Raw genomic sequence first — 25494 nt, 5'->3', positions numbered from 1 at the left:
TATTTATGTGCATCATCCCTCTATCTTATATATATCTATCTTATCCCTTCTCTCTTCACGAACAAAGTACAATATATATCTATCTTATCCCTTCTCTCTTCACGAACAAAGTACAATACATATCTATCTATATTATCCCTCTAGTCTTCACGAACAAAGCCCCATGTACATATATCTTATCCCTTCTCTCTTCACGAACAAAGTACAATACATATCTATCTATATTATTCCTCTAGTCTTCACGAACAAAGCCCCATGTACATATATCTTATCCCTTCTCTCTTAACGAACAAAGCACAATGATATATCTACCTATATTATCCCTCTGGTCTTCACAAACAAAGCCCAGTATACATATATCTTATCCCTTCTCTCTTCACGAACAAAGTACAATAATATATCTATACCATCCCTCTGGTCTTCACGAACAAAGCCTAGTATACATGTATCTTATCCCTTCTCTCTTCACAAACAAAACCCAACAGACATATATCTTATATCCCCCCCACCCCCCTCTTCACGAATAAAGCCTAATATATATCTATCTTATCTCTCCTCTTCACGAGAAAAGCATATTATTTTGTCTATCTTATCCCTCCCCTCCTTCTCACGAACAAACCTCAATAAACATCTATCCAACACTACCCCCCCCCCCCCCCCAACACCCACACACACCCATCTCTCTCTCTCTCTCTCTCCGCTGCCAGAGGATTGTCTGCAGCACACCTCTAACTCCGCTCTCTCCACCCCTCCTCTACACCCAAGCCCTGTCTCGGTGCCAGACGAAAGAAATGGGCGGTGATGATGATATGCTCGACGGATGCGACTCTTGTCTGTCTGTCTGTCTGTCCGCTGAAACACGATGACAACAGGCCGGAGAAGGAGGGAGGGAGGGAGGGAGGGGGGCCAGAGGGGGCGGAGGACCGGGGGGGGGGATGAAGGTAAAGGGATGAGAGGGTGAGGGTGGTGGGGGTGTGTGTGGGGGGGGGGCTGGGGAGGTCTCCTGTACTCCACATCTCGAGGAGTGCCGGGGTGGGGGGGGAGATGGAGGGCGGAGGATGGGGGTGACAGTGAAGGGAGTCATCAGGAGGAGGAGGAGGAATGGAGGAGGAGGAATGGAGGAGGAGTGTGGAGGAGTGTGGAGCAGCACGTGGTGTCAGTGGCTGACCCGCCGCATCTCTCTCTTGTTAATGCCCGTCCTCCTCGTCCTCTTCTGGGGGACAGAGAGAAACATGAAAACAGCACAAGGAACACACACACACCGTGGAGAAAAAGTCCTGTCTCCATCACAACCCTACATTCACATTCTTCACAAGACGCCGCCGCCGGCATCTACTCTGCAGCTGTAATCAGGCACTGCTTGAAGGAGAGAGAGTCTTGTCATTTAAAAAAAAAAAAAAGAAGAAAGAAATGTAATAATAATAATAAAAAGAAAAGAAAATGAGAGACGTAGAGAAAAGAACAAAGTAACACCAAAAGGAAAAAAAAACAAATAAAAAAAAGGAAGACAGGAAGAGGAAATCAAACCAGACCAAACGGTAACTGATCGTTTCTATAAACAAAGGTACACAATCTTATCCAGCGACGCCTCTTGCTGTCCACAATTCGCTCACCTGATGGGAAATAATATAATCCACATCCCGCACTACAACAACAACACTAACATACAGCCATGTATATATATATACATACATATACATAACATATACATAACATACTATATATATATATATATATATAAATAAAAAAAAGTGTGTGTAACTGAACAAAGATGGTCAAGCCATTCTTGTTTTGTAGATCACTGCTCCAACTCTTCCCAAATACCCCCCCACCCTCCCCACCCCCACCCCACCCGCTTCCTCGCTCTCTTCTACCTCCAATGCTTCACTCCCCTGGGCCTGGTCAGCCCACTCCACCCATCTTTCTGTAAATCCATACCCTGGCTGATTTATTGCTCTCTCTCTGTCTTTCTTTCTTTGCAGTGCGTGCGTTAAGCACAAGACAACCAAACCGTGTCAGACTGCTTTTATTCCCCCCCCAAGTCCACACAGTGTGTTTTGGGCTGAACTAAAGCTTTGACGGCGCTCTTGAAAAGCTGCAACTTTATGACTCGACCTTGAACAATGGTCAGTAAGCTCCTGCTTCGTCAACTGACATTATTGAGATTCCTCAACTACATGCGAAAGCTTTCTCGATATCCTGTTTTTCTTCTTTTAAAGTTTTTTTTTTTTTTGTTGTTGTTGTTGTTTTTTTAAGAATTAGAATAACAACAGGTAGACATCCGAGTAAAGGCTAACCACAGGGGTGAAACCAAAAGTCAGGTGTGGGTGAGCTTGGCACCGACTCAGAATCAACCAGAAAGAACGGAGCTTTTCCAGAACACAGCCGTGCACCTGAACGTTCAAGTCAGGTTTCACTCATGTCGTTCAAACGGCGTCTCGTGACCTTAAAGCAAAGTCAGGGTCCCAAGGATTTTTTCAGAGGTTCAAAAACCATTTCCATCGGATCATGCTGCGATAGACCCCAGTCTTGAAGTTTGTGAGATACATACGGCTGTTTGTGAGCGAACACGCAGACACATGCACGTCACATGACTTCAATATCGTAACCCCTTTTTTTTCAGTTCTTGTGAACTGGAGTTTAAAGACATATGTTGAAAAAAATGCAATTTTTAAAAGCTGATTTTTGATGGACAACAAAAAATGCCTTCTTCAGACGCAGTTGACCACATTTCATGGCGAAAAAAAACAACCCTTTATTAACCCCCCTCCTGCCCCCAGGCCTTCCAGATCACCCCCACATCTCCATCACTTCCATGTGAACACATGGGAGAAGGAAAGCTGCCATAAAAATGATCATCACCACGACAGAGGTGCAAGCAGACAAAATCGTTAACAAGCCAACGACCCACATAACGTGTCTGCACGGTCGTGGAAATATAACAACAACAACAATAACCACAACAACAGATAACAATAAAGATGATTTTATCGACCACAACAAAATACTAACAACAATACAGTAATAAATGAAATAAAGAGACGACCCAGACAAGCAATACACCCCTGCTGTGGTTTGTAGCAGCCTACATCCGGCACAGATAGATCGATAAGCGTTGGTAGCAGAGACCGGCCCTCACCCATTCCGTCTTCCTTGGCTCACAGCTACAGCCAAAGAGGAGGAAAAAGAAGAAAATTATATTGCAGGGACATTTGTGTGTGTCCGTGAATGCTCCGTGAGTGTGAGTGGATGGCGCGTACACCCGAGTGGGAAAAGGGATGAGGTCATTACGGGGCAAAAGGGAACATCATCACTCGTGGATGGACCACAACTTTACAACAACATTAACAGCTATCCGTTACAGGCTGGAGATGAACAGTTACGGGCTGGAAGATCAGCATGCAGGGCCCACTGACGGAAAAGAAAGCAGGTCAGTTCAAAAGACCAACTGGTTTAGCGATTCTAGTTGTAACAGTTCGAAGGTTTTAAGTAAAACAGGGGGTTAAGTGGTCAGTGAACACCGGCAAACAATGTTAGCATTCGTGCAGAGAACAATGCTCCCAAAAGTGTGACGAAACAGCGTGTTACACTTTCTCACCTTTCGGGCAGCGTCAGTGAAATAAACTGACATTATAGAACATTAACATTAATATATATATATATCCCGCTAGCGAAACCGGCGAAATATGATTGTCTAATTCACCCAGTGATCATTCAATGTTTGCATCAGACATCCAGACAGACACTGTGATGACTGCAAAACGGAGCGGTAGAATAAAATACAGACGGCACCGTGTCACGGTTAAAATGTTGATCCCGCGTGGCTGTAAGGGCAGTACATTCATTTTCATCGCGTCAATGTTTCGGCACAAAAAGACGGGACCCAATTATCTCCTCCTGCTGATTTAACCGGAAGTGGCTGCGAGGACAGTGTAAGGTGACCCAGGCTGTGCAGCCTTTGAAGCCAGCGACAGACAGAAAGGATTATGGCACGAGCACTAGGATCCATAATACAAGAATAATTTATTGAAATGAGAAATTACTGTTGTTAACGATCCCCTCTGCTTTCTCCAGCCCCCTTAGAAATGAAAGGACTGTTGCACACGTGCAACTGCGCAAAAACAAACAGAACAGACGGTAACAGGAGATGTTGCACAGAACAGAACGATGAAAGCATGAACAAAGCCTTTCAATTTCTTTCCTTTTCCTCCTTTTTATCAAACTGTTCGCAATAACACAGACGGGAAAACTACAGGTAGTAACACATCTCTACTTACACCGGAAATAAAACCCTGCTCATATAATTATGGAGTGATGGCTTAGAGGTAACGCGTCCGCCTAAGAAGCGAGAGAATCTGAGCGCGCTGGTTTGATTCACGGCTCAGCCGCCGATATTTTCTCCCCCTCCACTAGACCTGGAGCGGTGGTCTGGACGCTAGTCATTCGGATGAGACGATAAACCGAGGTTCCGTGTGCAGCATGCACTTAGCGCACGTAAAAGAACCCACAGCAACAAAAGGGTTGTTCCTGGCAAAATTCTACAGAAAAATCCACTTCGATAGGAAAAACAAAACTGCACGCAGGAAAAAATACAAAAAATAGGGTGGCGCTATAGTGTAGCGACTCGCTGTCACTGGGGAGAGCAGCCCGAATTTCACACAGAGAAATCTGTTGTGATAAAAAGAAATACAAGTGCAAATATGGAACTACTACAACTGAAACCGAATGACAATATCTTTATAGAGCAGCACGCTTAACCACCACGTATAAATGTTTCTTGATATTCTGATTCTTTCTACTCTCTGTTCTCACCATTAGCGACAGAAACAAATCGCCACCAGAACACAACATTAAGCCATCGAGAATTCAATGACTGGATCGTCAATCCGGTAACAGGGGGAGACAATAACATAAGCGCCGACAGTAAAACAACAGGCGCACACGCATAGGCCTACTTATTCTTATTGTTTATAGTCCAGCCGACCGCACGGGGCCATAGCAGGACTGTCAAACCATACAAACGCTCAACCGCGTCAATACAAAACTGTCACATTCACAAACAAACAAACAAAAAACAACAACAACAAAAAACCCTCTAAGACAAACCCACAAAACACAGTTCATGACACAGTATCCCAACCATTTAGCTCCTTATGGCAAATAGCTCACACGCATACACTAACGACACAAAATATCTTTACAGCAACTATACAAAGTTAACTCTCTCCATACGAACGGCGAAAGAGACGACGTTCACAGCGTTTCACCCCAATTACTACCATCAAAATATTGCAAGTGGAAGGCTCTTATACTGAAGACGTGAATGTTGACAAAGAATACCACAATTCTGACGACGGAAGCTAAAGGTTGGGTCATTGAGACACCCACTGGACGGACATCCGAGGGGTCTGTGTAGAGGAGAAGAGAGGACAGGCCGTACTGAGTGAGTTAAAGAAGAAAAGAAAAGAAAAGAGAGGGTATGGAAGCAAACAGGCTGTAACCTATCCAACACAGGTGAAATAAATTACATAAGACACAGCTCGCCCCGATAGCAATGACTCGGTTACTCTGACATTATTACATACATTTTTTTCAAAGGAAAAGAAAAAGGGCAATAACAAAGGAAAACCACCCACATCCAAAACATATGTACACCTGCAGAAAGGAGAACCCAAATCCATATGATCCTACACAAACATCGAGCCAAACCACAACAACATCACATAACGCAGAAACAGGGTGATGCACGAGACAGGCAGAAGGAGAACGCCACAGAAAGCTGGGTTCTGCAGGCAGAATGTACAGCAAACACAGGCCATTTGGAGGGAAGCCAGCCAAACAGGAGTGAACCCAAACCCCTGCCGGCTCCGCATCAGTGTCGGCTGGCGGAATACTTAGGGATAAATGAACTTACAGAATAAGATTCGTTGCCTCCGGAACTGTATGAAGAGAGTGAGAGAGAGACAGAGAGAGAGAGAGAGAGAGAGAGAGAGAGAGAGAGAGAGAGAATGATAGGGTTGTGGAAGCAGAAATGAAGCGACAAAGGTATCGCAGTGTTTTCTGGCACAAGAGTCAACAGTGCCAGAAACGGTGGAGACTTACGAACTGACGTCAAGGCACCGTAAAAAAAAAGAAAAAAAAAAGAAAAGAAAACAACAACAAAAAAGGTTTTGCGGCTTCTGACGAAATCATCACACGTCAACTGACGGGGGAGAATCAGCAATACCTTTGGCATGAATAATTATGACAGAAAGATGGGGAAGAAGAGACAGAGAGAGGGAGAGAGACAGACAGACAGACAGACAGACACAGAAAGACAGAAAGAGACAGAGAGAGATTGCTTTCGGACGTCGGTCCATTAAAATGTCATTCGGCATCACAATGTTCTGGGTTTAATCAGAGGAGGCAGCCCCCCAGCCAGGCAGGCTGACAGACGGAACCAATGGAAAAGGGGATGGGGGAGGACTATTGAACCGCTCAATCGATACGAAGAATGGCCATGTGGGATGAAGAGGAGGGGTGGGAGGGAGGGGGGGGGGGGGCAGACTGAATTGTATGTGACAAAACACTATCGGGTTTCGGAACATTTGTGCGTGAAAAGTAGCAGGTAGACATCAGCGTGAAAAAAAAGAAGAAAAAAAAAAAAAAGATCGTTTTTCAATTCTTGGCACAACCACGACAATTCTGGCACTACATAGGCGTCATTCCAACAACATCCTCTTAGAACGCGTAATTTTATCATCGAACACGTGCTCGCGCGCGTCTGTGTGTGCGAGTGTGCGCGCGTGCGTGTATGTGTAAACTCTGCATTCTCGTTCTGTAACTTGTTTTCTGCTGGCATAAAGAGTTCTCTCAAGACCGGGCAAATTCATTAAAACTAGCAATGTTGCGTAAACACTTAGATAACACGTAGATAATAAAGGAATGCTAAACCTTAATTTAAATACTTTTGATGCAAAACGTACTGATAAATATAGCTGTGTCTTTTATAATGTTTTCTGAAATCCTCTTTGCCCTAATGGGGTCCCAGGTTAATTAAAATCCTGTCTTATATCTTGTGTGTGTGTGTGTGTGTGTGTGTGTGTGCGCGTGTGCGCGCGCGCGCGCGTGTGTGTGTGCGCGCGCGTTTGCATTCCATGGCTGTCGGGTAGAAGGGGAGGGTGCGCAGAGGAGATGGGCATAAGAGTCCCAGTGGTCACTGTAAGCGAAGGAAGTACCAATCAATACCCCCTTTGCTCAGTGAACTTTGAACGCTATCTCCAATACCTCAAAGGCCGTCAGAGCGTTCAAGGAATGACCCGGGGGGCACAAGAAGGGGAAGGGGGTGGAGGGGGGGGGGGGGGACATGATCTCTTGGACGGCATCAGTATCACAGCTGGCTCTGTAGTGCACTGCTGCCCCGCCAGAATGCATAGTGGGCAGGAAGTAACAAGTCTGTAACTGCGGAGTCCTGAGCGGCAGTTAGTTCAGCTGGCTATTCAACAGTGTGTCCGCATTTGGCAAGGATAGTATAGACCACTGGGGACAAGCTCTAGTCGTGATCTCGGTCACTGCTTGGGACAGACCCACTACTTAAGTGGTTGCTATAAAGGGAGGGTTGGTCAGAAGACTGGCTATCGCCCTTAGGACCAAGGACTAAAGGGGCAGTCTCTCTGCCTCGAGGCTGCCTCACACCGCATCCGCGCCATTACTTTTGACGTTTCTTTGTAACCCTCTCCATCTCAGATATTGGGGCCAGGACGGAACATTTATGAATTTGTTGAATGCAAGGACTGTGAAGAACTTGAATAATTCTTGTTCTCGTTTTCTTTGGTGGAGGGGTAATTGGGGGGCGGGGGGGGAGGACCCCCATTCTATATTCTTCAGGTTTGGTTTAGTTCGATTACTCGAGGAGGCGTCACAGCGTTCGGAAAAATCCATATACGCTACACCACATCTGCTACGCAGATGCCTGACCACCAGCGTAACCCAAGGTGCTTAGTCAGGCCTTGAGATAAAAAAAAGGAAAAAAAAAAGATTTTATTCTTTAAAAGAAGGAACAAAATGTAGGCGCGTGCGTGTTTCATGCGTGCAAACAGCAAACTACTGAGTGCATATCCATAAATGCTGCCTTCATAGTTCCTCATGTCCATGAGCGGACCCCAATGCCTGTGGCTGAGTGCAGGGTGTGTGAGGGAGGCAGGCGACATGGCCACACACAGACAGACAGACCACCCCACGGGGCAGGAACACCATCACAGGTGGCCCGACAGTGGCGGCACAGGTGTGATCATGAACATCACCCGTTTCAGGCCAAGCAATGGGATCCTGGCTCTGAGGACGGCGTTGAGGGGTGGTGGGGGGGGGGGGGGGGGGGGGAACCCGGGGAGGGTGTTCGGGTGGGGGGGGGGGGGGGGGGGGCTGGAGATAAGGGAACGCGCGTTACCTGCAGAGCTAACCCTCCACAGACCGGGTACCTCTCAACTCTTTGCCTACTCCTCCTCCTTCTCCTCTCCCTCACCGCCACCACCACCATCCTCCCCCTCCCCAAACAGCTTGCTCTTGATAAGGTCCACGAGGTCGTACTCCTCCTCGTGGGGTTTCTGGTGGACAATGGCGGGGGCAGGGGGAGTAGCGGGAGGAGAGCGACGACCTTTACCTTCCACGGCCATGTTGATGGTCCTCTTCAGGGTCTTCACCACGCGGCTCCAGAACGACACGTCCCGCGGCTTCTTCGCCTTGCCGGCCGGAGGGCACGTCTCCTTGGTGCAGTGACCTTCATGTCCATCGGGAACCCCGTCCCCGTCGGCGTCGTCGTCCAGGTGATCCGGGATCCCATCCCCATCCGCGTCCTCCTCCATGTCCGGAATTCCGTCCCCGTCCGCGTCGGGATCCAGGTGGTCCGGAATTCCGTCCCCGTCAGAGTCCTCTTGGATGTCCGGGATCCCGTCGTTGTCGTCGTCGTCGTCGAGGTGGTCCGGGATCCCATCCCCGTCCTTGTCGGGCAGTTTGTCCGGCACCCCATCCCCGTCCGCGTCGGGGTCCAGGTGGTCGGGAATGCCGTCGCCGTCAAAGTCGGCCATGCTGTCCGGGATGCCGTCGCCGTCGTCGTCGTCGTCCAGAATGTCCGGGATCCCATCGTTGTCGTCGTCGTCGTCAAGGTAGTCGGGGATCCCATCACCGTCCGTGTCCTTCTCCAGGAAGTCCGGGATTCCGTTGCCGTCCCTGTCCGTGTCTTCAGAGTCCGGGATGCCGTCGTTGTCGTCGTCGTCGTCAAGATGGTCCGGGATTCCGTCTCCATCCGTGTCCACTTCCTCCTCGTCCGGCGTGCCGTCGCCGTCATCGTCGTCATCCTCGCTGTCCGGAATACCATCGCCGTCATCGTCATCATCTAAGTGGTCGGGAATCCCATCGCCGTCAGTGTCCACCTGCTGGGAATCGGGAATGCCATCGCCGTCATCGTCGTCGTCCTCGTCATCAGGGATCCCATCATTGTCATCATCGTCGTCGATGTAGTCGGGGATGCCGTCTCCATCGGTGTCGATCTGCTTGTAGTCCGGAACACCGTCCCCGTCCAGGTCAATGGATTCCAGGTCGTCGGGAATTCCGTCACCGTCGTCGTCCTCCTCCTGGTCGTCGGGAATCCCGTCCCCGTCGTCATCGTTATCCAGGTAGTCCGGCACGCCGTCGCCGTCAGTGTCCACCTGCAGGTAATCGGCCACCCCGTCCCCGTCCGCGTCTCCCTCCAGGTGGTCCGGGATGCCGTCACCGTCGTCGTCGTCGTCCTCGTCATCGGGGATTCCGTCGTTGTCGTCGTCATCGTCCAGGTAGTCCGGTATCCCGTCCCCGTCCGTGTCTCGCTCCTTGTCGTCGGGAATGCCGTCGCCGTCGTCGTCATCGTCGAGATGGTCCGGGACTCCGTCGTTGTCGTCGTCCTTGTCCAAGTAATCCGGGATGCCGTCGCCGTCCGAGTCCTTCTCCTGGCTGTCCGGGATACCGTCGCCGTCATCGTCGTTGTCCTGGTCGTCAGGGATCCCGTCGTTATCGTCGTCATCGTCCAGGTGGTCAGGGATCCCATCCCCGTCAGAGTCTTTCTCTTCGTCGTCAGGAACGCCATCACCATCGTCGTCATCGTCCTGGTCGTCAGGGATCCCATCCCCGTCGTCGTCGTCATCTAAGTGGTCAGGCACACCGTCGCCGTCAGTGTCCACTTCCTGGGCGTCAGGTATTCCGTCGCCGTCGTCGTCAGTGTCCTCGTCATCGGGGATTCCATCCCCGTCATCGTCGTCATCCAGATGGTCCGGAATTCCGTCACCGTCCGTGTCGAGCTCTTCATCGTCAGGAATGCCATCGCCATCATCATCGTCATCTAAATGGTCGGGAATCCCATCGCCGTCGTCGTCGTCATCCAGATGGTCCGGGATGCCGTCACCGTCAGTGTCCACCTCCTGATCGTCAGGAATGCCGTCACCGTCGGCGTCGGCGTCTTGGGAATCGGGAATCCCATCGCCGTCGTCGTCATCGTCAAGGTAATCTGGAATGCCGTCACCATCAGTGTCGACCTCCTGATCATCAGGAATGCCGTCACCGTCGGCGTCGGCGTCTTGGGAATCGGGGATTCCGTCCCCGTCAGAGTCCTCTTCACTGTCCGGAATTCCATCACCGTCATCGTCATCGTCCTCACTATCAGGAATACCGTCACCATCGTCGTCGTCATCTAGGTAATCAGGAATCCCATCCCCGTCAGTGTCCTTTTCCTGGTCGTCAGGGATGCCGTCGCCGTCGTCGTCGTTGTCCTCGGCATCAGGAACGCCGTCGCCGTCAGAGTCCTCCAGATGGTCCGGGACTCCGTCACCATCATCGTCAGTATCTTCATCGTCGGGAATCCCGTCCCCATCGTCGTCATCGTCCAGATGATCAGGGATTCCATCACCATCCGTGTCTTTCTCCAGGCGGTCAGGAACGCCGTCACCGTCAGTGTCCACTTCCTTGCCGTCGGGAATACCGTCGCCGTCGTCGTCCTTGTCCTTGGCGTCGGGAATGCCGTCGCCGTCAGTGTCGGTCTGGTCCTCCTTCTTGTCCCTCTTGCCGAAGTGGAACCCCTGCAGTCGCCGTCCGCAGAACTCGCAGGCCTGCTGGAGACAACAGACATCAACGGGTTTAGCATCGCTGCTGTTAGTATTTCGTGGGCCTGCTGGAGACAACAGACATCAACGGGTTTAGCATCGCTGCTGTTAGTATTTCGTGGGCCTGCTGGAGACAACAGACATCAACGGGTTTAGCATCGCTGCTGTTAGTATTTCGTGGGCCTGCTGGAGACAACAGACATCAACGGGTTTAGCATCGCTGCTGTTAATATTTCGTTGGCCTTTCATTCGTCGTCATCGATGTCGTCGTCGTCGTCGTCTGTATATCCAACGTTACTGTCGTATTTATTAGCCATTTATTTCACGCTGGTTCGTTGTCTTTACTTTTTATTCAACATCCGTCGTTATGTCAACATAATCAGCATTGTCGTCACCGTCTCAAAGTTCTCGCGCATGTATGTTTCGTTCAAAGATACATGCGCTCGCGCAACACACACGCACACTCCGAAATCTATTGACTCGCTCATAATGACCAAAATTTTCACTGTTTTTTTTTCTTCTTTCTTTCTTTCTTTCTTTCTTTTCGTGATCTATGTTCAATTCACGGACAGTGAGAGACAAAGGGTGGGGCGTGGATGGAGAAAGGGGAGGGAGAGAGAGAGAGGGGGGGTGGGTGAAATTTGGAAGAAAAACAAAACAAACAAAAACAAAAAAAGAAAAAAAAAGAAAAGAAAACACCTCTAAATACAGTTACAGGAAATTACTTAAAGGACTTCGTAAGAGAGAAGTCGTTAAACTGACAAGCGAAACAACTGATAATGAATGCAAAAAGTCAAAAACATCAACGTTCTCAGTCACTTGTGAAGACACACTTTCGTGTACAAAAGGCTTCATCAAGCTACAGTGAAAAATTATATGCTCAATTGTCAGGTTACTAAAGCATATACACTTGACATTAGAACAATACTTGGTCCGTAATGAATTTGATAATAGTCTGAGAGCTAAGCTCAGAATTGGTCTGCGAATCGGACCAAAGTCTGAGAGAGTCAACTGGCGAGGTTTTAGACTTGAATTCAAGCACCTATAAAAGTCTCTTTCTAGTATATTGCTTATTTCCTTGTATGACAATGGGCAATTTACTTTTATACTATCTATATGATTTTTTGCTCCCCTTTTTGCTGCCCTGTCTGCTTGGTCGTTATAACGGAATCCAGTGTGGGATGGTATCCAACAAAAATCAACATTTGTACCCTTCACAAATAGGGAGTGCAATAAATACCTAATTTCAAAACATAAATCTTCTCTTTGATTATTCTCAAAAAGGAGCAAACCTTTTAAGACAGATTGAGAATCAACACAAAATAGGATATTACTTACTATGATTGGTATATCAACAAGATGATTTAAAGCCATAAGGATGGCCACCAATTCAGTTGTAAAAATTGAATGTCCCTTACCTAAATAATATGATTTTTTCTGTTTTTAGGTCAGGAATGACAAAAGCAGATCCTGCACTGCTATCATCCAGGACCGAGCCATCAGTGTAAACTTTTAAATGATAATCAAAATTTTCTTCTAATTCAATTCTGACAGATGCTGCTATTATATGTGGAGATTCTCCTTTTGTTGTGTCAGAAGCACAGATGTTGACGTCTGCTTTTGTTAACTCCCAGGGAGGGACAGGTGGCACCAGAACACGAGGTGCCATATCATGCAAATCAATGTCTGAAGAATTTAAAATATCTGACACATATGTGCGAATGGTTTGTAGATTTGAAATATTTTGTGCATTTTTTTGAAAATCAATAATATTTAATTCCTCAAAATCATCCACTGCTGTACATCTCACAATATATTTAGCAGAACTTAATTTTCTGATTTCATCTAGTGGTAGAATACTCGCAAGCTTATAGGCTTCTGAGGTCTTAGTATGCACAGGTACCCCTTAAGCCAGTTTCACAGCTTTACTGTCAATTATTCGCAGCTTCTTTAGAAACGTCGGCGGAGCAGAAAAGAAAATTTCTTGACCGTAGGTCAATCTTGATCTTACGAGAGATGTCGCTAAATGTAAAAGAATTTTGGAGTCTTGTCCCCAAGGAGAGTGACTTACAATTTTTAAGAAATTTAAACTTTTAACTGCTTTAGTCACCATTGAATCAATGTGTTTCTTCCAGTTTAGTTTTGAAGTAAACAGGATCCCAAGAAATTTTATTTCCGACTTGAAAAATATTTCACGTCCTCTTAAAAAAAATCGTGGTAGTTTGCTGGGATTATAACCATTATTAGACAAAGAGAGACGGACGGAGAAATGAAGGAAGCCACAATCCCGTCATGAGGAGCAACAGGTGTGAGCACAAGCGGGTACAGGGGCTGTGGAAGGAGGGCAGAGAAAAGGTCGGCAGCAGGTGGCAACATATCAGTGCGATTTCTCCACCCCCCCCCCCCCTTTCCTTTAGACCCCCCCCCCCCCCCCACACACACACACACACCCGGATATAAATATGGGATATTCAGGGGGGAACCTATTCAAGTAGGTATATGTTTCAAATCGCATTCTCAAACACTAAGTTAACCCTGAAAAAAAAAGAACTTAATGCGAACCTACTTTTTTTTTTCTCATACGCATATCCGAATGAATGAAAACTAAGACCAAAGCATACGTGTTTTTTTGTGTGTGTGTTTTTGTTTCTTTGTTTTTATTTTTTGCTCCGTACATGTGTAATTCCAAAATAAAATAAGTTTAAATTTATGTAATAACCCATGACACCAGAAGCGAAACACCATCTAAACCGTTCTGTGCCTCTGTTTAATGCAAGTCCTCTAACGATACTGAACTCGATCCACATTCTAATGAACGTAGAATGTTACTTATCAAGAAGAACAAAGGAAATCTACTGACTGCAAATTTGAACGGGTCATTGTTACTGCTTTCCGCGTATGTTCGAAGTCAGCCAATGTTGTTGTTTGTTGTTTTTGTTGTTTGTTGTTTTTGTTGTTTTTCTACAAGTTTGAAGTATCTTCAACTAACAAGGTCAAAGCCCTAGACAAGGTCGCCAACAACTGCTAAGGAAAGATGTCTTCTTAGCTCTTGGCACTCGCCCCCGAGGCTGCCTCACTGAGATGATCATAATCTGCTTGTTGTATCTTCCCCGCTTGAAGCAGCGTTTGGGAATCTGAGTCAACACGCACCGGTATTGTTTGTAGTCTTGGCGAGGACTGTGGCTATGACCTTTCCCGTTCCACTCAGAGGAGAGATGCCACGGTGACTGCTGAAACAGCTGCGATCACCTGTATTCTGGAACCACTGCTCTTTTGCTTGCTGCTCGTCTCGAAGCACATCACCTTCCTAGAGAGACTAGGGAGAGGTCGTGCAGCAAAGGGGGCACGCTAAGGAGGGGGTGGGGGTGACTGAGGGGGGGGGGTAATTCCATCAGGCTACAAGGGGAGAGAAAGAGTGAGGAGAAGGGCGGAGTACGGACAGAGTTACCTGATCATGATGCGCGATACCGTTGTCATCCAGGCCTTCTCCTTCATGACCCGCCTCTGTCTGCAACACACACAACACACACACATCATGCAGTGGTTACTGACACGGGTGACGGCCTGCCTGCCTGACCCCGCACCCCTCCCCTCTCTCTCTCTCTACCCCCATCCTCTCTCTTCTCTCTCTACTCCCCATCCTCTCTCTTCTCTCTCTACCCCCTCCTCTCTTACTCCCCATCCTCTCTTCTCTCTCTACCCCCCATCCTCTCTCTCTCTATCTCTACGCCCCCCTCTCTCTTCTCTCTCTACCCCCCTTCCTCTCTCTTCTCTCTCTACCCCCCTCCTCTCTCTCTCTACCCCCCTCTCTCTTCTCTCTCCACCCCCCATCCTCTCTCTTCTCTCTCTCCCCCCCATCCTCTCTCTCTCTACCCCCCTCTCTCTTCTCTCTCTACCCCCCTCCTCTTTCTCTCTCTACCCCCCCATCCTCTTTCTCTCTCTACCCCCCATGCTCTCTCTCTCTCTACCCCCCCATCCTCTTTCTCTCTCTCTCTCTCTACCCCCCCATCCTCTTTCTCTCTCTCTCTCTCTACCCCCATGCTCTCTCTCTCTCTACCCCCCCATCCTCTTTCTCTCTCTCTCTCTACCCCTCATGCTCTCTCTCTCTACCCCCCATGCTCTCTCTCTCTCTCTCTCTCTCTCTCTCTACCCCCCCATCCTCTTCTCTCTCTCTCTCTACCCCCCATGCTCTCTCTCTCTCTACCCCCCCCATGCTCTCTCTCTCTCTCTCTACCCCCCCCATGCTCTCTCTCTCTCTCTCTCTCTCTCTCTCTACCCCCCATCCTCTTTCTCTCTCTCTCTCTACCCCCCATCCCTCTCTCTTCTCTCTCTACCCCCCATCCTCTTTCTCTCTCTCTCTACCCCCCATCCTCTCTCTTCTCTCTCTACCCCCCATCCTCTCTCTCTACCCCCCATCTTCTCTCTCTACCCCCCATCCTCTCTCTCTCTCTCTCTACCCCCCTCCTCTCTCTCTCTACCCCTCCCCTCTCTCTCTACCCCCCCCCATCCTCTCTCTCTCTCTCTCTCTCTCTCCATTGATCTATTTAAGTCCAGTCTCTCTTACTCAGGGGGCTGCTTATGGAATGACATGCTAACATGTATAAAAGTGAACACAGTTCAAAGCTTCTCAGTATTTAAAAACGCGTATCATGCATATCTCATGACAAATCTATAAACATGCTCCACGCTGTTACGATAGCACAAACCCACAATTTCATCGGTTATTAATAATCAAAGCGTTTATGCCTCTTTGTCTATCTGTCTCTGCTTCTGTCAGGTCTGCCTGTCTTCTCTTTTCTTCACCCAGTCTGTCTTTCTCTTCTTCTTCTTCTTCTTCTTCTTCTTCTTCCTTCCTTCCTTCCTTCCTTCATCCTTACTCTCCATCTCCTCCATAAATGTATTATTTGTACATGTCTTTGTACCATTCACATATGCTGTTGCTGTATTGAATTATGTGTTGTTCATGCTTACCTTGTTTGTTGTTGTTGGAAGGGTGGGTGGGCGAGGGAGCAGGGGATTTTTTCCCCCCATCTTTTTTGTGTGTGAAGAATTTGTTTTTGTGCATGCATTTATCTTACTCCCCCCCCCCCAAGCCCCCCCCCCCACGCCCCCCAGAGGGCCGGATGTAAAAAGGGAATTGTGCTTATTCCCTTACCCTAGTGAAATAAAATTTCGTTCGTTCGTTCGTTCGTTCGCTCTGCCATGGGCCGGTGGCCTTCACAATTAAACCTGTGGCAGTGTCAGTCTCTCTCTCTCTCTCTCTCTCTCCCTCCCCATCTTCCCTCCCTCCCTCCATCCCTCTCTCTCTCTCTCAATCTCATTCTCTTTGTGGGGGCAGGGTGGAGAGCGGTGGTGGAGAGAGGGGATGAGGGGGGGGGGCTGAGGGGTGTGTAGGCAGTTACGTGTGTGGAAGGTGGTAACTGTCCTCGCAAATGCCCATTATCTCCGTAATGGCTTCTTTTTTCTTTTTTTAAATCTTGTGTGTGTGTGTGTGTGTGTGTGTGTGTGTGTGTGTGTGTGTCTGTGTGTGTCTGTATCTGTGTCTGTGTGTGTGTGTGTGTGTGTGTTTGTGCGCGCCCGGGTGCGTTTGGTGCTTGCCGCGTGCGTGCGTACGTGTGTATGTGTGTGTATGCGCGCGCGCGCGAGCACCTGCAGGAGGAGGAGGATGTGCATGTGGCTGCAAGTTCCGCTCAATTTCCGTAGAGAAATAGATTTTGCCCAGCAGGGAGGCCAGAGGAACAGTGGAACCCTCTGTTCCGAGGCAAGAGGCACTGAGAGACAAGAGGCACTGAGAGGCATTAGGGAGGAGGGGGGCAGACAGGGACGTGGGGGACGTGGAAAAGAGAGGAGAGGGGGGAGTGGAAGAGAGGGGTGGGTGGGTGGGAGGGTCAACAGAGAAGAGGAGAGAATGTGGAGGGAGACAGAGAGAGAGAGAGAGGAGAAAGAGACAGAGAAACAGACAGAGAGAGAGAGAGAGAGAGAGAGAGAGAGGGTTGTTCTAGAAACAGACTGATACGGAAGTACATGCTTCATCAACATACGCGAGCGCACGCAAACACGCCCGTGTCCGAGCGCGCATAATGCATACCTGCGTACAAGGTGGCCTTCGTATGCTGTCATGTGATATGCACAAAAATAATGTATAACTTAATTCGACGTGCGTGCGTGCGTGCGTGTGCGTGCGTGCGTGCATGCGTGCGTGTTGTGTGTGCTCGCGCGTGTGTTAGTGGACGGATGAGGACGAGACACAGGAAGGACGGAAAGAGACAGGTCTGCAGACAAGACAGCGATTACAACATGGCTGTGTGAACCCAGACATAATAATACCAGACTACTGTGCTGCCCGCTGGTAACCGAGTCGTTTGGGAGACGAAAGTCTCGCTGACAAGGCTCCACGGGAGAAAAAAAAAGACTACCTGGCGCGTTCCTTTTCGCGTGTGTGTAATCATTAACAAATTATGCTTACGTGCGAGCACGCGCGTGTCATTAGCTAGAGAAACGAGGCAGGCATGTAATACCCCCCTAACAGCAACGCACGAGAGATACGGGACTGTAGAATGAGAGACGTCTAACAAGGTACGTGCCGTAACAACAACAGCGTTCGCCGTACTCAACGCACGCCCGCGCGCGCGTGTGTAAGTGCGTGTCCGAGCACCAGCGCGCGTTGGTGTGTGTGTGTGTGTGTGTGTGTGTGTGTGTGTGTGTGTTGGGGGCGGGGGGGGGGAGGGGTACGCAAATTTCACGACAGCAGACTGGGCAGGAGGGCCAGGGAGTGGGTGTATCCATTTCATGCAACGAAAGAAAAAGTACACACTTACTTTCCTCTACTTTCTTTTTCTTCTTCTTCTTTTCTACCCCGGCAGAGGAACACACACACACACACACACACACACACACACACACAGAGAGAGAGAGAGAGAGAGAGAGAGAGAGAGAGAGAGAGAGAGAGAGCAATCTATTCATGACAGACTGGCAAAGGACGTCATTTTCGAGTAGTTGTTTTTTTTCAGGTCAATTGGCAGCAGGTTGTGGGCTGAGTGATTAACATTAATTCCTCTAATTTGGGGAATCGTCATGCCTTAAAGACCTTGTCTGGCTGCCGAAGAGCACGTGCAGATTGAGCTTAACTAGGGGCCGATCTGTGCAGCAATTTTGTCGGAATAGGGAAACAAAAAACTTGCCCAATGTGGAAAACACTTGGCCATTAAGCATTTACAGCTGGTCTTTTTGTGAAGGTGACTCTCAATCCAGGAGGCATGATTGCACTGGCTCTTAGTGCTGCAGCCTTGGGAGCTGGTTGGCCTTTGCTAACCATCCCAACGCCGGCTGTCCTAAAATTCTCTTGGCCGAGAGAGCGGGGATGTAACTTGGGCATGTCACTCCACTCTGATTCAATTCCAGACTAGAATAGTCAGGACAGCAGTTGCCTCCCTTGCTGTCCTGGTAGTCTTATTCAGACACTGCTGACTATCATACATACATATCAGGTTCATGGGCAGAACCTAAGGTAACACTAACACTGGCACAAAGACATCGTTCTAAGATGACCAGCGATATCAGTCTTGTCACACACATACTGTTCAAGTCAAGGAGAAGGTTACTTCAAGTCTTCGTCCTGTTTCTCTGTCCATCCACCGTTGAACATGATGGTGTACACCTGTCTTACGACCTGTGGACCCCAGCTTGACTAAAACATAATGACTGAACCTCCTTCGAGTGTACACGCACGCAGAAGATCAGATACACACGCTGATCTCGTGTCATCCAAGTCAGCGTTCGGTGGGTTATGTAAGTTTCAGTTTCAGCTTCAGTAGCTCAAGGAGGCGTCACTGCGTTCGGACAAATCCATATACGCTACACCACATCTGCCAAGCAGATGCCTGACCAGCAGCGTAACCCAACGCGCTTAGTCAGGCCTTGAGAAAAAAAAAATTAAATAAAATTAAAAAAAAAGAAAAAAAAAGATAAATACATAAAAAAGAACTACTACTACTAATAATAATATGTATAAGGCGCAAAAACTTGATGAAGTCAACTATAGGCGTACAAAACAAAACAAAGAAAAACCATATATAATATAATAATAATAAAAAAATAATAAAATAAATTATGTAAACAAAGACACTGTACCCAGCACGCACCGCCCCCTCCCTCCCCCCCCCACCCCCCACCCCCCATAAAAAAACAAAAAAACAAAAAAACAAAACAAAAACAACAACAACAACAACAACAAAACAACGGAGTATGGTTACTTATATGGCAAGGTGAATAAACAAAATGGTCATACATGTAAAATGCTACATTTCTGTTCGAGCGTGTATCTGTGCGTGACTAAAACCTGACTGAATGACACAGGAAACGAATGATGAGCGCCCAGTGACAGCCGTCAGTCGGCTCTACCCAGCGAGGCAGCATGCTGCGCAAATGACTCCCGTGTTTGTAAAGAGCTTAGAGCTTGGTCTCCGACCGAGGACAGACGCTATGTCAGTATCAACATCATCAGCATCAACTTCTTGCACAGAATTTGCACAAGGTGGGGATACTAATTTACACTGAAAGAGTCCCTGGCATACCCCCCAGAGAGGGGCTAGGAGGGGTGAAGGGCTCTTGCAGGAATGTACAGCTAAAGGCTTTTAGGCCACGTCAACATGTAGACAGAACGTCGGAGCACCTGTCCACTCCAGTTAATCAACAGTGCGTCAGAAAACTGGCTTGGGAGGAAAAAAAAAAGGCGCTGAATAGTTTGCTGTGGGCTGCAACTCTCCTGGAAGTTGAAACTTTGGAGTTCCGGACATTGTTCTATGAGATCTGGGAATGAGCAATGGGATCCCACCCCACCCCCACCCCCCTCCCACCCACCCCTCTTGGAGCTCTTGATTCATATGATGTTCATGTATATAACGTTGTGTTGTGTCCTTTCCTGACGGGACCAAGCCTATGGAAAAACCATCGCAGTCTGTCTGTCTCTCTCGCTCTGTGTGTGTGTGTGTGTGTGTGTGTGTGTGTGCACACGTGAGTACGTGCGGAGAGTGGAGGCGGGGAAGGGAAGGGCGTGGAGAGGGGGAGGAGGAGGGAGAGAGAGAAAGAGACTTAGCTGGAAGGGGCGGGTCCAGGACACAACAGTTTAGGTAAACGCTGATTGCTTTTGCGCATGCACGAAGGGATCGAACCACCATCTCCCCTCCCCCCCCCCCCCCCCCGCCCCCCAACTACTTAAGTCGGATGATAACAGGGCGGTGTGCCTCCTCACGGGGCATTGCACAAAGCTGCTGACATGCAATGGACCGTAATGAGTAGGGTGGAACTCTCTATCCATCACTCTCTGGGCTGTTGGGCAAAGGGAAAAGGGGGCGGGGCTTTGGGGGCTGGGGGGTTGTCTGGGGATTTGTGTGTTTGATGTGCTTCTAACATGGGGGAAGGGGTGGAAAGAGAGAGAGAGTGTGTGTGTGTTTGTGTGTTTGTCTACGCGCGCGCGCGTGCGTTTGTGGGAGTTGAGTGTTCGTGTTCGTGAGTGTTTGTGGGGTGCGTGGAGGGGTACGTGTTTGAGTGTGTGTTTGTGTGTGTGTGTGTTTGTGTGTGTGTGTGTTTGTGTGTGTGTGTGTACGTGTGTGTGTGTGTGTGTGTGTGTGTGTGTGTACGTGTGTGTGTGTGCGTGCTCGTGCGTGCGTACGTGAGAGAGACAGACAGACAGACAGACAGACAGATATGCAGACAGACAAACAGAGAGCGCAGAAAGAATGTGAGCTTGCGTGCGTGAATATGTTATGTCTGAGAGCCCTGAAAACGTTACAACCCATTTTCGTGTGTTTCAACGATACATTGATGGTTTCTTGTTCAAAACCTCTCTGTCTGTCTGTCTGTCTGTCTGTCTGTCTGTCTCTCTTCTCCCAACCCCTCCCCCGCCCCTCCACCCCCCAAACCCTCAATCTCTCTCTCTCCCCCTCCCCAAAATGAACCCTCCGAAAAGAACAACATGCAAGCTCTGCTCCCCCCAACTCTATCCAATAGAAAGAAGCCGCTTACAGTGCAGTGGTGTTCCCCTCCCTCCTCAGAGACATAGCTCAGCTCTCTTCAGTCTCACTGCACAGCTTCCACTATACCAGAACACGCGTTGGTGAAAAAATGGTTGGGGGTCTGGGGGGGGGGGGGGGGGGGAGGGAAGCGGGGGATTTGGTGGGGGGGCGGGGGGGGGGGGGGGCGGAGGGAGGCAGCATGAATTACATCACTGAACTTTTCGCCGGATGTTTGGGGTCAAATAATATCTGTCAAAACCATGTTCATGGCTAAAGTGTTCATGTCTGTTGTTTTTGTTGTTTTTGTTTTTCTCTCATAACAGATTTATCTGCGTGAAATTCGCGAGCTGGTCTCTCCCCCAAAAAGAGTGCATCGCCGAAGTTGAGCACCATCCATACATTTTCGTCATTTATTTCTGTCTGCAAATGTATTTGTTTTTTGGGGGTTTTTTTACTATCAAAGCGAGTTTCTTTTTTCAATGCAGCATTTTGTCAGGGACAACCCAATTGTTGCGTGAGTTCTAACTTACAACACGCACGCAAAGCGCTATGCTGCACATAGGAACCTCAGGTTTCATCGTCACATCCGAAAGGTTTAGCACCCAGACCACCACTCAAGGTCTTGTGGAGGGGGAGTTGGGGGTGGGGGAGCAAACAAATTCAAACCCGGTCCAGTGCGGGACTGGAACCAGCAGACACTCGCTTCCACGTCAGGTGTACCACCCACTGGGCCACCGCTCCAGCCATGAACCCTGCGTCGTCAGACTGACCAGCCAGCACTGACACTGATGAAGAGTTGTCTAACTTGTATGTTTAATACACTTCTCTGAAGACCTTGTACTGTCTCCAGCTCTCCCTAGAGTTTCTTATCACTTCACGTGATCTACACACTAACCAGCGCTGACACTGATGAAGAGCTGTCTCACTTGTAATGTGAAATACTCTTTACGTGGACCTACACACTAACCAGCACTGACTGGGATGAAGAGTTGTCTAACTTGTATGTTGATAACAAATGCTCTTTACGAGGATGTACAATCCACAACTATTGGGCCATAAATGGTAACAGGCTGCAAAGTAGGGGGGTGGGGGGTGGGGGGGGGGGTGGGGGGTGGAAGATAACAGAGCATAATCACATAAACGATACAGCGGAGAGGAAATCAAGTCAAATGCTCGTCAGCACGGAAATGACTCGGGTAACGTGTTTCATCACAAAATGTTCACGCTGCAGTCAAGAGTGACAAAGTAAATGTGATGGTGGAGGGCCGGAGAGAGACAGAGAGAGACAGAAAGAGACGGAGAGAGGAGCAGACAGACAGCTATATGAGACAGAGACTAGAGTCGGGGTAAGAGACAGGGGTAAGAGACAGAGACAGGAGATATAAGCAAGAGGCAGCTAACAGAGAGACAGAAGCAAGAGACAGAAAGAGAAACAGACATGGCCACAGACATGGCCACAGACCAGGTCTCCAGTGGTGGACCACTTCAATCCTGCAGACAGACGGCGAGCCTCCGGAGAGTCTCACATCCACGCAACAGCGACAGTCCGCAGATCTCTCAAGAGGGCACGTCATTGCCAGACATTTTCCCTTTTGATGCCAGCTGCAGGCACCGCTGCCAAAGAAATTGAAGCCTTCTATCAACTTTGGCTCCAAGTAGTGTCCGTGTTTACAGCCATTCAGGGCAGCACGCACTGAACTCAACTTCTCCCCCGGTCAGTGTTCAGACAGAGTGCTGACGACAGCAACCGGGGGAGGGGGGCAGCTGAAAGTTATGCTGTTTAGTTAATTTCCTGAGTGTAAAATTCTTCAATTATATTCATATTTTTGTTTACCTGCTTGCTAATCTGTTTCTCTGCGTCACTGCTTGTTTGTTTCCTCTCTTCAGTCCGCCTCCCTCCCTGATTTTCTGGGGTTTATTATTAGTTTTGTCGTTCTGACAAAACACAGGAAACATACAATCAAAGGTTTAAAAGCACACAAGAAACACAAGTGCTATGGCGCGGCATGAAACTGAAGGCAAGTTTGAATGCTGTCAGATTTGGTTCTCTCTTTCTCTCCCTATCCCTCCCTCCCTCTCTCTCTCTTTCTGTTAATCTCTCTCTCTCTCTCTCTCTCACACACACACACACACACACACACACACACACACACACACGCAAACACAGACACACCGCACACACACACACACACACAAACACACACACACACACACCTCTACTAAACACACACACATATACCACATACACACACATCCCCCCCACGCACACACACATTCCCCCCCCCCCCCCCCCCCCCCACAAACACACACACACACACACACACACACACACACACACACACACACAGTGTAGTGCACAGGATCTGACCACGTTTACAAACCATTCCCACAGACCTGGGAGGAAAGAACGTGCTTGAACAGCTGTGGGGGGGACTCTCAGGGTTGTTTTCTTCTTCTTGTTTTTTTCTCTCATTGTTCTGGGGAACGCTGGGTTTAATTCCAACCCTTTCCCCTCCCCCTTCCACCCCTCTCCGTCTCAAGGGACCCCCCCCCCCCTCCACCACCAACCCACCCCACCCCCCACACACACACCACTCATCAAACCTCTCGGAGTGTGAGGGAGGTAGAGAGAGAGAGAGGGGGGAGGTGGGGGGTTGGAGAAGGGGGGTGTCAAGGCCATCAGAAGGTCAATGCTCGCTCTTTTAATTAACGTACGGAGGATTGAGCAAAGCCGATGTAGTCGCTAACCAAGGACGGTAAGAGGGCGTTTACGCATCAGTCAGAATCGGGACCTCATCCCCTCCCCCCTTTTTTTTTTTCCAGATCTGACAAATCCCAGTTACACAACAGTCTACCTAGTTAACTACATGTCAGTATGTCTTCACATTTTACAGTCAGTCGGGTTTTTAGTTAATCAGTCATGCTGTTCTCGGCTGGGCTCCAAGCTGAAATCAGCTGAAGTGAGCTGCACTGAATGTCTGTGACATAATCATCTGTTACACATTTTCCAATCGGATAAATAAAGATGTACTGAGCTGTACTTACATTGTATTTAATCAGTGTAATCTATTGCACTGTATTCTGTTGTATTTTAAGTTAAGCGTTATGCGTTGGAAGAAAAAGAAAGATATAAAATCGACAAACATCAACAGGCAGACGTGGTGCTAATTTGATGTGTGTCAGAATGGCGTTCTTGCACACACCACTATCCTTCAGTGTGGGTGGGTGGGTGGGGGTTGGGGAGATGGGGGAGGGGGTTGAGGGGGAGTGAGGGGGCGTGCGTGTGCATGCGTACGTGTGTGCATGTGTGTATGCGCGCTCGCACTGTTTCTGGTCGATATCCTCAAATCATCCTTATTATCGTTCCCAAACATCAGACAGAACAGAACAACAAACAGGAAATGAATTCATGGCACCTGAGACTGTTTTTCATTAAACCTGACAGCGCCTCCCTTCAGTTGGGAGAGGGGGGGGGGGCAGCAAGGGGGAGGGGGGAGGGGATGGATGGAGGGGGCGGGGGGGGGCAAGGCAACGAGAGACAGGAGGGAGTGAGATAAGGGGGAGCTGCAAGAAGCAGAGGAGGAGGATTTTGTAAAGCCCATCTGAAGCTTAGCACTTGGCATGTCCCCGATTTGCCTTTTCTCAAATCGCCGTATAATATTTCGCCGTTTGTTTGTTTGTTTGTTACGGGAGGTTGTGGGGAGTATGCATTACGAGGTATGATAATAAATGCAATCGCTGTAAAGATACTATTTTTTTAACTGCTTCCACTTGTAGAGTCGCTGTCATTTCATGCAACAGAATAACAGACTCGACTGATGTTGAGCTGCAATCTATTTAACGCCGTCCGTTCAGTAAAGTCAACAATATACCAGTTCTTGATTGCCCGGGTTACCGATAATCAATTTTATCGTAACGCCTGTTCATACAAATAGACAGACGGGCGCAGTAGCCGAGTGGTTAAAGCGTTGGACTTTCAATCTGAGGGTCCCGGGTTTGAAGCTCGGTTACGGCGCCTGGTGGGTAAAGGGTGGAGATTTTTCCGATCTCCCAGGTCAACATATGTGCAGACCTGCTAGTACCTGAACCCCCCTTTGTGTGTATACGCAAGCAGAGGATCAAATACGCACGTTAAAGATCCTGTAATCCATGTCAGCGTTCGGTGGGTTATGGAAACAACATACCCTGCATGCATACCCCTGAAAAACGGAATATATAGGCGGGGTAAAAACGGTCATACACGTAAAAGCCCACTTGTGTACATACGAGTGAACGTGGGAGTTGCAGCCCACGAACAGGAGGAAGAAGAAGAAGATACAAACAGACTGAAGTAAAAACATGCAGACATCACACCACTCCTCCCTTTCAACACGGAA

At 48.6% G+C, this 25494-nt stretch overlaps 1 protein-coding gene across 1 annotated transcript in view; it reads right to left on the bottom strand.

Moving 5' to 3' along the window:
- Positions 1-998: 998 nt before the first annotated feature.
- Positions 999-25494, bottom strand: part of LOC143299543 (uncharacterized) — a 52536-nt gene continuing 28040 nt past the window's right edge. The window contains exons 2-4 of the mRNA XM_076612824.1: positions 14554-14613; positions 8639-11114; positions 999-1213 (exon numbers count right to left, since the gene is read on the bottom strand). Coding sequence (XP_076468939.1) covers positions 1188-1213; positions 8639-11114; positions 14554-14613 — 2562 coding nt within the window. The 3' untranslated portion in view covers positions 999-1187. The remainder of the gene's footprint in view (positions 1214-8638; positions 11115-14553; positions 14614-25494) is intronic.

This window comes from Babylonia areolata, chromosome 25 (genome assembly GCF_041734735.1).
Source record: "Babylonia areolata isolate BAREFJ2019XMU chromosome 25, ASM4173473v1, whole genome shotgun sequence".
NCBI lineage: Eukaryota > Metazoa > Mollusca > Gastropoda > Neogastropoda > Buccinidae > Babylonia > Babylonia areolata.
This window is presented reverse-complemented; position numbering and strand designations above follow the sequence as displayed.